At 46.1% G+C, this 13,615-nt stretch overlaps 1 protein-coding gene across 1 annotated transcript in view; it reads left to right on the top strand.

Annotated features, from left to right (window-relative positions):
- The window catches only part of mmp28 (matrix metallopeptidase 28), a 196,508-nt gene that overhangs the window by 70,151 nt on the left and 112,742 nt on the right, over positions 1-13,615 (top strand). The window contains exon 3 of the mRNA XM_072469218.1: positions 2,730-2,917. Within this exon, the coding sequence (XP_072325319.1) occupies positions 2,730-2,917 (188 nt within the window). The remainder of the gene's footprint in view (positions 1-2,729; positions 2,918-13,615) is intronic.

The following is a 13,615-nucleotide window of genomic DNA, read 5'->3' as shown; positions in this document are numbered from 1 at the left end:
GAGCCTGCCTGATCCTTGGCTTGCCCATTTTACCTGCCAGTTCCTCTGCACCTAGTTGGAAGTGGCCATCCCAGATGGCTACACATAGATAACCTCAGCCGGTACGGGAATTGAACGTGTGCTGCTGGCCTCGCTCTGCATCAGTACCAGCCGTCCAGGCAACTGAGCTAAACCTGCCCCCACGTACCCCCGGTGATGCTAGGGAGGGAGTTCCAGAATTTTGACCCAACAACAGTGAAGGAACGGGGATATATTTCCAAAGCATGATCGAGTGTGGATCGGAGGGGCATTTGGAGGCGGTGGTGTTCCCAGGCGTCCTTCTGAATCACAGGTTTGAAAGATGCTGTCTATGGAGCCTTGGGGAGTGGCTGCAGTGCATCTTGTAGATGGTACGCACATTATATGTTGGTGGTGGAGGGAGTGAATATTGAAGGCAGTGGATGGGGTGTCAATCAAGCAGGCTGCTTTGTCCTGGATTGTGTTGCGCCTCTTGAACGCTGATGGAAGCAGGCACCAATTCAATTGGCTACATGAAAAATAGGAATGGGCAATAAATCAACCCCACTGCCATTTTCTAGAAGTTCAGCGAATGCATCCAATCCGAACAGATGAGAAAATGAAGTGGGTGTTCTGTTTGGTATTATATATTTTACCCAAGGGAGGGAGGAAGAATGTCTTTCAAAGATTTTTATTTTCATTTGTGATATGAAACACCAATAAGAAAGCATATTGGGGGTTGACTCGGCTCACTGCACAGCAGCTGCTTAACTTTGCTTAAGGCAAAAGATGTCCATATTTCTTGTGCAATGAAGCAAACAAGAAACAGGAACACTTACTGAAAACTTTGAACAAGTCACAACCTCCTGCATGTTTAAGATCTTTTGCTACCTGGCTTGGTACAGTTTTCCAGGTGTGCTTTAGTGGGTGCAATTTCCAAGTGTTCGTCCTCTGCTGGGCATGGTCGCATTGGTAGAGGCTGCCCTGCAATGTTCTAGCCCAGTACTTTTTCTAAATTGGTTTAGATGAACAGCAGGGCATAGAGAGGCCACATTTAGAATACTATGTACAGTTTTGGTCCCCTTATTTAAGAAAATACATATTATCATTGGAGGCAGTAGAGAGAAGGTTTGCATAGAAATATATAAATATAAATATATATATATATAATGTCGGCAGGTAAGGCACCGACTAAGAAAGAACCCAGTAGTGGTCTACCGGGAAGTGTATATATTATATATAAATATATATATATATACATAAATAAAACTTTGCTCTTATTTTTATTTGGTGTGGACTCCCCTGTCCTTATCCAAACCCACGACCTGGTGATTCAGAGGTGTGAATGTTACCACTGAACCAAATCGCATCTTTGTCCCCTAGAGCTCTACTGCTGTTGGGTTTCTAACTCTCTAAGCAGCAGAATACACCTACTCCCTTCAACCCACCAGTGATATAGAGAATTATAGAACCAATAAACTCTTTGTCTACTCGCGTAACCTCCACCAAAACTAGTTCTGTTATTTCTATGCCTCTGTACTAGAGTTGCTCAGAAATTCACATGTGCTGATTCATCCAACCAAAGCGGCTCGACCATTTCCAGTGACTGTTATCCACACTTTACTCCCCACTTCTAACCTGATAGTCCCCCCTGCCGTTGAACTGCTTCAGAATTTGTTTTAAGAGGCAGGATTTTGGAAATGCAGCAAAGTGGATAGGGTGGACTAAATGGACCAAAGGACTTTTCCTTGCCTAAAACCAATACAAAGTTATAATGGTGGCCATTTGACTTGAATGTGGAAGTAATCTGAACTCATACGAATTATAATCTGAAGAAAATGGCTTCTTCCCCTCACCAGATAGCATTTCTGTTTTTGCTCTGGGAGTTACCAGCCGGGATTTTACAGGACGGCCAGATAATCTGGGTGGGGGGGTGGGGGTGGCAGCGAGCACTTAAGCACTTAATTGCCTGCAGTCGGGGTCTCTGTCCCTTTAAGGGACAATGTCCGACCTTCAAGTCCTGCTCGTTAATTGGAGGCTTGGCAGCTCTTCAGTCCTGACAGGACCAGCAGTGGTGGAGGAGCATAGACCTAAGTGGGTTTGGGCTCCCTGCGACCTGCATGGGTGACTCCAGCGAGGGTGGGTGGGTTGTTCATGAGGGAGGGAGGACCTTTCAGTAGGGGTGCTCTTTGCCACCGGAAAGGTGGTGGTGGTGGTGGTGGAGGGGGGGTGCGGACCTCCATGGGCCACAGAGTGCCTGAGCAGGAGAGCCAATTGCCCCTATCCCCCGAGCCTGGAGTGAAGCAGTCAGGTGCAGGTGTGTGGTGATAGTCACCTGCTGCTGGCAAAATACCAGTGGAAGTGGGGAAAGTCTCTCAATTGACACTTAAGGGCCTCAATCGATCAGGGTAGGTTAAGGGCAATGGGGCAGGAGATCTATTGTCACCTTTCCTGACACTGGTAAAATGCGAGCAGTGGCGGAAAACTGACAGTCATGACCCCCCAACATTCATCTTTTTTTAAGCCCCCCCCCCCCCCCCCCCACTCCCAGCATGCTCTTTGGGGACCCGAAATCCCAGCCAGCAAAATGGATTGAAATTGAGATTTGAAGATTTGAGTGAGCATTTCTGTTCCCTGTAATCCCGCCTTGCCCAGGCGGATGGATTTGCGATGCCTGCTTTGAGTTAGTGGCCTCCCTGTGGGCTGACTGTGTCTGTGATGGCTTTCTGCAGGGAGTTCCAATGGATTTCTCACCTCGCCGTCAGTGGAGCGCTGGATGAGCCCACAGTCCGGCAGATGGCTGAACCAAGGTGCGGGGTCAAGGACGTAGGGAGTCACAACGCCTGGGAAGGACACGTGGAAACCCTCTTCCTGGGACGAGGCAGAAAGCCAAGGCGGGGCAAGCGTTTTCTGCAACAAGGTAAACAATGCCTGAAGCGGGTATCGTTGTTCTCCTTTTAATCCTGGTGCACAGTACGTTTTCAGAGGTGAATGTACGAATGTTCATCCATCATCATTGCTTTCTTTTTTCTCTCTCCTGCTCCCCCATCATACTTTTACACTTCCAAAGTCCCATTCCAGAGAGTTGAGCACTTGGGGCAGCACAGTGGTTAGCACTGTTGCTTCACAGTGCCAGGGCCCAAGGTTCGATTCCCGGCTTGGGTCACTGCCTGTGCGGAGTCTGCACGTTCTCCCCGTGTGTGCGTGGGTTTCCTCCGGGTGCTCCGGTTTCCTCTCACAGTCCAAAGATGTGCAGGTTCAGTGGATTGACCTTGCTAAATTGTGTCCAAAAAAGGTTAGGTGGGGTTACTGGGATAGAGTGGAGGTGTGGGCTTAGGTAGGATGCCCTTTCCAGGGTCTGGTGCAGACTCGATGGGTCGAATGGCCTCCTTCTGCATTGTAGAGTCTATGAATTTGATACTTACTCGAGGCTGACATTAGGTGGGACAATGGGGATAGGGCGGGGAGTGGACCTAAGTAGGATGTTCTTTCAGAGGGTCGGTGCAGACTCGACGGGCCGAATGGCCTTCTGCACTGTAGGAATTCTATGGAATTGATCAGCTACCACACGTAGACCAGTACTGACGAGGTGCCACACTGTCCGTCTGCTCTCTGAAGTGAATTTTATAGATCCCATGAATCTATTTTCAAGATAGGTTGCAGAATTCTTCACAGTCCTGGCCAATATTTCTCTCTCAGCAAACATAATTAAAAAGCGATTATCTCATCACTTATCTTACGGTTGTCCTTGGGAGCTTCCTGTGTATAAGTTGACGGCCGCAATTTTCACATTTCAACAGTGGCGACAGCTAAAAGTAACTTTCTTGGCTGCAAAGTACTTTGCGAGGCTCGCTGACAACTTCCTTCTTCCATCAAACAAACTCTTCTAGCTGATGTGTTCAACTGGAATTAATGTAGAATTCCAGGCATGAATTTCTTCCCATACAGATGTTACAGAGTGAGTTTGGTCACCATTCCTTGTGTAGTTGGGCAGTGTTAATGGGCTCACTGTTCAATGTCAGCAGACACAGTCCCCTGTGTGATCCCAACCTTTAGATCAGCTCCATGAGCATGATAGGGTGATCAATGATGGAAGGAAGAGAGCATGAGGGTCAGGAGAGAAGATAGGAGGGAAAAGAGTGAGACTCCGGAAAAGAAAGGATTGCGAGTGTGAGAGGAAGAAGGGAATGGAGTGTGAGGGAGGATGAAAGGAAAGGAGTGTGTGTGTGTGAGGGAGGAAGAAGGGATTGAAATGCGAGTGTGAGGGAGAAGGAAGGGAGTGCGAGTGTGAGGGAGGAAGAGCGAGGAGAAAAAGCCAGGGTACGTGTTTGGCACTGATTTAATTATTGCCGGTATCCTGAACATTGAGTGTTGCATTTCAAACTGATGCTCCAAATGATACAAAAAACAGAATGATAGAATTGTGACACTTCTCAGTGTTATTGGTCTAGTTAGTGCAAATGTTATTTCTGGCTGCTTCTCTGGGATCCCGTGAAATATCACAAGTGTATATTAAGAGGAAGCAGTTCCTTGTGGAGTAACTGGATTTTTGGTGCCTTGCTGTCGTTTGTGAATTCTCTAAATGCTGAGCTACATCAGACTGAGACAGTCAGCATCACCACGTCATTCTCTGGTGGAGAACTCCCCCCTTTTGTCAGTTTAATCAAATCCAATCTGGACCACATACCAGCAGGAAGAAGTAGTTTAAAATCATGTGATGGTATAAACTTATTTTAAGTAGCATTTTCGTGACATCTTTTTTGCTGCCCCTTGTTTCTGTGCCTGAACACGCTGATTAGATTCAAGTCTCACAGGATCACCTGACTCTGAAACCATCTCAAATCTGTTTGTACTATCTTCCATCCCCTCGTTTACACACCCATTCACTCACTGGTGACAGGTGTGAATAATATTCAAAAGGACAGCTGGTGAGGAGGAAATCTGCTTTGGTGAGTGATGCCGGACAGATTCCACCTTCTGGGGAAACGAATGGTCAATTCAGTCGTTGGAATATACTTGGCAATGGCTTTGTTGCTTTGAATAATTTGTTGTCAGAACAATAGGCAGGAATGCGCAGTTGGTTGCCGTAGGCTGCACTCCCTGTTTCGTTATTTGACAAACCTTTTGTTGCAGTTTTCTTTGCACTTAAGTCCCATGCTCCTGACTTACAGGCACCTGGTGTGGAGAGGGGCCGGGAAGGAGGAGGACCTCTTTGTGAACCTGCTCCTGGGCCTGGCAAAGCCCGGGCAGCGGGCGATCGAAGGGGTCGTCTGCCCTGAGTCTCCACCCCTCTTCTATAATAGTAATAACAATCTTTATTGTCACAAGTAGGCTTACATTAACACTGCATGAAGTGACTGTGAAAAGCCCCTAGTCACAACATTCCGGCACCTGTTCAGGTACACAGAGGGAGAATTCAGAATGTCCAAATTACCAAACAGCACGTCTTTCGGGACTAATGGGAGGAAACTGGAGCACCCGGAGGAAACCCATGCAGACGCGGGGAGAATGTGCAGACTCTGCACAGACAGTGACCCAAACCGGGAATCGAACCTGGGACCCTGGCACTGTGAAGGAACAGTGCTAACCACTGTGCTACCATGCTGCCTATTCTGCAGCTACATTCACGACCAGGTGTTCCTGGAGTGGGAGCATGCTGTATCCACGGGCAACCTCGAAGCCTTACGTGCCTGTTGGGCACCGCAGGGGCTGGGGTGCCTTAATGAACTGTTGATCACATTTTGATTTGATGTATTAAGTTTAATTTGAGTTTGTTTATGGCAGTTACCATTTGTATCTGCCTTTTTAATGTATCCCTCAGTTAATTTGATCTTGTTTACTTAGTTCTTTGTGTTATCAAAGTAATTGGAGTTGAGGCCACAATCAGATCAGCCATGATTTCATTGAATGACAGAGCAGGCTCGAGGGGCCAAATGGCCTCCTCCTGCTCCTAATTCATACGTTTGGATGTTCTCTATTTTGACTCACCGAGCTAGACAGGTAAAGGGACGTTTTGGTTAAATTGTGGTGAGTTTGGGACAGTACAATTCTCAATCGCAATGTATGGGTGGGATTTACCGACCAATCCGCTGCGTGGTTTTTGGCATCGGAGGCGGCCTGCCAGCAGGATTTCTGGTCCTGCTGCTGTCAACGGTGTCGTGTTGGGTGCTCTGCTACACAGACGAACCAACACGGTTGTAGATGGTACAACTTGGTTTTATTTCTATCAATAACAACATCTGTAAACTTGTTACTGTGGTTCATTCATTACCCTTTAACCTGTGGACCCAGCCCTAACACTATCTTGGAGAGGCACTCAGCACATGGTGAATGTCTGAGTGGCACGCTGTGTGCTCTGTGCCCTGAGCTGTCTCCTGCTGGAATGAGCGGGAACTGTGGTGTTTCCCGTTTTATAGTGCGTGTGCCCTTGCTTGTGATTGGCTGTGATGTTGCGTGTGTGTTGATTGGTCCGTTGATCTGTCCATCAGTGTGTATGTGTGTTTGCACCATGATGTTTACCTGAATATCATGACAAACGGGATTTCCTGTTGACTGCACCGCTCGTCGCCGGGAAACCTGTGCGCCGTCAGTGGGACTGGAATATCCCGCTAGTGGGAACAGCCAGTAAATTCTGCCCTCTTGCTGAACCAGACTGATCTCAATCAAAGTCGCAATGGATCTGCTGCCTTACTCAGGAGGAATAGGAGGAGGTGGTTGTTACTGTTCACTCAAACTCCATGTTTGATTGTAATCCTTGGCCTGTGACGTTTGGTTCACTTTGCGAAGTGGGCAATGCTGGGAAGGCTGCTATTTATTGCCCAGCCTTAGTCTTTCTCAGTTACAAAGCCAATGCACCGAGCGGACAGGGGAAGCCCTATAATCCATCTCCTTGCTTGCTCCAAAAATGCTTCAAATTGAGTCCCCACAGAAGAGAAATCCTAGATCCATGTTGACAAGAAAAGGCAATAGACTTGGAGGAGGGGGGGGGGGGGGGGTGGAATCTCCGGCTGATGTGATTCACTGTTCCTGCCGGTAGTGCACCCCCATCCCCAGGTTTCCCGGCACGTGGGGTGGGGTAAATGGGAAATCCCATTGACAAGCTACCGGAGTGGTGAATCCCGCTGCATGGGAACGGTGCACCGACGACAAACACGGCGCTGGGGGACCGGAGAACCAAGCCCCTGATCTCGGGCTTGATCTTAGCCAAAAGGCTGAAAAATGACCCAGCCTTAGTTACTCCGAGAATGGTGGGGGGTTTCAGTGAAATTATCTGGACCCAAACCAGCCTTCACATCGATGGTTCTGAACATGGTGCTGATAATTTTAAACTTTCCATCAATGCTGGAAATAATCAATGAGGCCATGAAAAGATGGGAAGGACTTCTTTATATGTTGTTGGATCTATCCTGGCTCATAGGCTACTGAACTGTTCCATTAGGGCGAGTATTCGCATTTGGAGATTTAATCCGTTAAAGGGATTTCAAGTCTGCTGTATACAAGACACTTCAAACCTGAGGAGTTCACTTCTGCTTTTCAACATCTGGTGGAAAATTTGTGAATGACGCCCCCCCCCCCCCCCCCTTACCCCCCACCAAGGGCGTTTCTCAATCCTTAGCTAGTGTGGATTTCATCCATCATGTGTGCTGCCACAGCACATCCATCAGACCTGTTTGAGCCTGTACGGCCCTGAAGTGTCTCTGCTTGTGGGACAAGCTGTCTTATGTTGCATCATCAGGAGATAGAGCTCCTGTCCTGCAGGCATCTTTGCATTCTTCACCTTTTCACCTGAATGCAATGTGCTTTGCAACAAAAATGTAAATCATCAGTCAGAGGACAGGGAAGAACACACAGGCCCCCTGTCAAGCACAGAATACCAGTCTGCCTTTTGTCATTCCCACTCATTCCTTTAAGTCGAGATCTGTCTATGATTTTGGTGCTATGTTGACATTCCCAGTCCTTCTTTTGTGTTGGGGTGCTAGATTTTCCATGCCGGGTCCGGAATCCAACACTGAGATTAATCCTGGGACTCAATCCTGTGCCCAAGCTGCGCTGCTATTGCACGCAATTTTAACATTTAAATAGCTTAATTGGCCAGGGGCATGTTTGGTGCCCAGTTAGAGGTGCCATCCGCCTCCTGCAGACAGCAGCTGAGTGCCTGGCTCTGTTGGCAGAACCAAATGGCAACCATGTGTTAGATGTTTTAGTTGCTGTGATATGAAGAGTCTAAAGTTCTGTTCCTTTTTCACCAACACACATTTATTTCATTCCAACAGCCTTTGCACAAAACTCTCACTATACACCATCTGACAGAGGCCACCGGAAGCCCCTTTACATATCAGTGTCAATTAATGGATACTTAACATTAATGAGACAACTAATTGCAATGTCTCTTAACCCATTACTTAACAATCTCCCCTTCCTTGGAGAAAAAAAAATTAGGTGAAAACAAAATTTCAAGAAACTCAAAAACACACATGATTTCCCCCCCCCCCCCTCTTTTTTTTCTGTTTGGACGAGAAAGAAAAAAGAAAAAAAAACAGTCACAGAAAGAAGCGCCCTCCATTAACAATATCCAAAAGTTTCTGTGAACTCACCCCTCTTCATAAAACAGTCTGACAGTTGATAGCTCCTGTCGACCCATTTAATTTTTGTTATTTCCCCTCTGTCCAACATCTGCTTCAAACTTGCGATGTCTATCCGTAACCTCTTTTCATTGACACTTTTTGTAGAGAGTGCACATTTTCCCACAGGGATTTATTGTCAATGTGACAGTCAATAGGTATATTACCCAAATCCCCGAATCCCAAAATTTCTGAAAATATCATACTTGTATAAAAGGCCATATCCACCGCCTCTCCAAGGCTTAACGTCTCAGCAGCCAAAGTGCTTTTTACCACTCTGCTTATTTTCTTTGTTTCCCACACAAGCGGGCAACATTTACCATTGTTCCCCAAAAGGAAAATTATAAAACCTCCTGCGCTTGAAACCCCATCACATAAATTTGCGTAGGATGCATCACTATAAATTATGAGTTTCAAGTGCATAAGGTCACCTAAAACCGGGAACTTCAAAACACATTCCTGCATTTTTAGTTTGGCCAACGCTTTATTTGCTCTTATTATGTCTTCCACTTTGGGATCATTCATTTTTGTACTCAACTCTAAGACATCAACACTCACGTCCGGATGGGAGGAGGAGCTGGGGGAGGAGATCGAGGAAGGTTTGTGGGCTGACGCCCTGGGTAGGGTTAATTCCACCTCCTCATGTGCCAGGCTCAGCCTGATACAATTTAAGGTGGTTTACAGAGCGCACCTGACGGGGGCGAGGTTCAGTAGGTTCTTTGGGGTAGAGGACAGATGCGGAAGATGTTCAGGGAGCCTGGCGAACCATGTCCACATGTTCTGGACATGTCTGGCACTGGAGGGGTTCTGGAGAGGAGTGGTGGGAGCAATATCTCAGGTGGTGAAAGTCCGGGTCAAGCCAAGCTGGGTGCTAGCAATATTTGGAGTAGTGGACGAGCCGGGAGTGCAGGAGGCGAAAGAGGCCGGCATTCTGGCCTTTGCGTCCCTGGTAGCCCGGCGAAGGATCTTGCTAATGTGGAAGGAGGCGAAGCCCCCTAGCGTGGAGGCCTGGACAAACGACATGGCTGGGTGCATAAAGTTGGAGAGGATTAAGTTTGCCTTAAGGGGGTCTGCGCAGGGGTTCTACAGGCGGTGGCAACCGTTCCTAGACTACCTCGCGGAGCGTTAGAGGAAGGTCGGTCAGCAGCAGCAGCAACCCGGGGGGGGGGGGACGAGAGATTGTTTGAGGGGACGGATGAGCGGGGGATAACATGGAGGGTGGGGGAAACTGGCACGAATGGGCGAGAGCCAGTGTATAAGGCTATGTAAATATATCATCTTACCATGTATATATCTTGCTCAGGGCGATTTTGTGTTATTTTGTTACCCGGGGGGGGGGGGGGGTTTATTGTTTGTAAAGGGAAAAAATTGTTTTGTTAAAAAAATTTAATAAATATATATTTTTTTAAAACCTCACGTCCGGTCTAGTCTACCTACCTAGCCAGTTCAGTTGCCCAATTAAACTTTGCAGTTGCTCTTTTTCTATCTTTGAAACCATTGCGTCTTTTAATTGCTATTGGGCTGATGCTTTCCAAATAAGATTGCTGACGTAAAGTTGCCCCTAACTTAGTCTGTCCAATTTCCAATCCAATATATTTAAATGCACCGGAAGCCTGACTTCCAACCCTGAATTCTTTCCTCAAACCAGAGATTACAAAAGCTTCAAAATCACTCGTCCCACCCCACAAAAAACCATCGACATGCATCATAAAAATGCCAGAAAGACTTCCTTTATAGTGCCAGTAAAACATTGCAGGATCTGCTTTCAACTGGCAACAGCCTAACTTTAACAAAATTGACCTTACCGAAAAATACCAGACTCTAGATGCATCATAAGAACATAAGAACTAGGACCAGGAGTAGGCCATCTGGCCCCTCGATCCTCATTTAATGAGATCATGGCTGATCTTTGTGGACTCAACTCCACTCTCCGGCCTGTACACCATATCCCCGAATCCCTTTATTCTTTAGAAAGGCATCTATCTTTTTCTTAAAAACGTTTAAAGAAGGAGCCTCAACTGCTTCACTGGGCAAGGAATTCCAGAGATTCACAACCCTTTGGGTGAAGAAGTTCCTCCTACACTCCGTCCTAAATCTACCTCCCCTTATTTTGAGGCTATGCCCCCTAGTTCTGCTTTCCCCGACCAGTGGAAACAACCTGCCTGCATCTATCCTATCTATTCCCTTCATAATTTTATATGTCTCAATAAGATCCCCCCGCATCCTTCTAAACTCCAATGAGTACAGTCCCAGTCTACTCAACCTCTCGTCATAATCTAATCCCCTCAACTCTGGGATCAACCTAGTGAATCTCCTCTGCACTCCCTCCAGTGCCAATATGTCCTTTCTCAGGTAAGGAGACCAAAACTGAACACAATACTCCAGATGCGGCCTCACCAACACCCTATACAATTGCAGCATAACCTCACTAGTCTTGAACTTCATCCCTCTAGCAATGAAAGACAAAACTCGATTAGCCTTCTTCATCACCTGTTGCACCTGCACACCAACCTTTTGCGACTCGTGCACCAGCACACCCAGGTCCCTCTGCACAGCAGCATGCTTTAACATCTTACCGTTTAAATAATAATCCATTCTGCTGTTATTCCTCCCAAAATGGATAGCCTCACACTTGGCAACATTGAATTCCATCTGCCAGACCCTAGCCCATTCACCTAACCTATCCAAATCCTTCTGCAGACTTCCGGTATCCTCTGCACGTTTTGCTTTACCACTCATCTTAGTGTCGTCTGCAAACTTTGACACATTGCACTTGGTCCCCAACTCCAAATCGTCTATGTAAATTGTGAACAACTGCGGGCCCAACACTGATCCTTGAAGGACCCCACTAGTTACAGGTTGCCAACCAGAGAAACACCCATTTATCCCCACTCTCTGCTTTCTGTTAGTTAACCAATCCTCTACCCATGCTACCCCTTTACCCTCAATGCCATGCATCTTTAGTTTATGCAGCAACCTTTTGTGTATTTAATCCATATACACATTTGTTCAACTTCCAGAGTACCCCTTCTGTGTTAGCTGCTTCTTTAGGAGGACAGAGAAAAATGTCTCTCTGGAGCTGATGCCCCTGCAAAAAGGCAGCTTTTATATCTATAGATTTGCATTCCCATGCCTTTGTGGCTAATAGAGCCAAGAAGATCTTTAAAATAACCTTTCCTGCTGTAGGTGAATCTACCCTTAAATCCTGATCTTCTAAGTTTTCTTCAAATCCCCTTGCCACAAGCCTGGCCTTTGCCTTATAAGTTCCATCCAGAAGAACCTTTTCCGTGCAAATCCATCTGTGGGATAGAACTCTTTGTCCCCTATCCGGTACTTCCGTGTATACCCCAAATTCACTCCAACTATGCAATTCTTGCTGTTTAGCTTCTTTGATAACTTTTTCATCAAATTTATTTGAAGCCGCCAAATTCTCACGTGCATGTGGGCTTCTACTCCTATTAGTATTCGTAGTCTTACTCATGTTCCGCGATCTTGACAAACTACATTCCCTCTCCCGTCTGGTATCTCGTTCTGTACTGCTACTGCTTGATCTTTCCCTTCTGCTGTGGGATGTCCTTTCAATAGTTCTCGACCTTTTCCTGCGGACCTGTTCACTATCTGATGTACTATCTGAACTGGCACTGCGTTTCTGTGCCCTCCATTTTTGAACATCGTTTTCCCAATCCATTGTCTTGACTCCTTCCCCTGAATGCTGTACATTCAACCAATGTTTATACTTTCCAGTGGCCTTCCCTGCTCTACTAATAACAGTTGCATTCTTCCATTGACTAGACCCTTCAGGCAAGTATGTCACTTTTGTACCAACGTTTGGCAGTTGCCCTTTCGGAAAAATGGCCTGTTCTAATTCATCAGAAGTGTTGTGTTCCTCCACAGAAACCCTGTCTATATCAGTTAATTGGTCCTCATAGTTCTGTAACACATGCGTACCAGATGACTCTGGTTCCGTGTCATGTCTGTCTGCTCTGTCTAAATTTGAAAATTTGTCATCTGTACCCATTATCCTTGATGAATGTGCCCTAGCAGTTTGATTACCATGTTGCAAAATAATTGTTTTGCCATCTATGCCTATGATCTTCCCTGGGCCTTTCCATTCATTAGAATTGTCTCTCTTATAGTATACCATGCCTCCTTGATGAAAAACGGCATCTGATGGCCGTACGTTATGTCTTAAAGCTATGCGAATTCTTTCAGAGACTTCTGCTTCCAAAAAAGCTTTTCTACTGCTATGTAATGCATTTACATGTTCAGCAAAACCAGAGCTAATTGTAGTCCCCTCCCAAGCTGGAGGCTGGTCATCCAAAATGGACGGAATTTTAGGATTTCTACCAAACACTAATTGATAAGGACTATAGCCCCCAACCATCTGCAATGAATTATTTGCATGTACTGCCCATGCTAAAGCTGAATTTAGCCTGCAATTTGGTCGATCTGCCAAAATTTTCTGAAGCATGTCATCGAAGACAGCATGATTTCTTTCACAGACACCATTACTAAATGGGCTTTCTGCAGCTGTATTAATAACTCTGATATTCATGTTTTCTCACATATCCCTAAACTCATCATTAGCAAATTCTCCCCCATTGTCCGTAAGTTATTTTGCCGGTGGACCCATTCCTGTCCCTATCCATTTTTCCACGATTTGATCCAGAATTACTCTCTTTTCTTTACTTCATACAATCGTTGATTGACTAAATTTGGTTGCTAAATCTACAAAATGCAAAATAAATATATTATTTGCTTTATCCCAGATCTTAAGGTCCATGGCCACAATGTTGTTAAAATCCCTGGCCAAAGGTAGGGTTACTATCGGTCGTGCTGGTGTCCTTCTGTACTTCCTACAAACTTCACAGCGGTCACTAACCTGTTCTATCAGTTTAGTATAGTCGTCATCCCTTACCCCTGCATCCTTTAATAAATTTTTCAGCCTCTGAGGAGACGGATGTGCAAATTGCCTATGCAGTTTTAATACCACAAGC

Source organism: Scyliorhinus torazame, chromosome 12 (genome assembly GCF_047496885.1).
Source record: "Scyliorhinus torazame isolate Kashiwa2021f chromosome 12, sScyTor2.1, whole genome shotgun sequence".
Taxonomy (NCBI): Eukaryota; Metazoa; Chordata; class Chondrichthyes; order Carcharhiniformes; family Scyliorhinidae; genus Scyliorhinus; species Scyliorhinus torazame.
The sequence above is the reverse complement of the archived record's forward strand: the minus strand, read 5'-3'. Positions and strand labels throughout refer to the sequence as shown.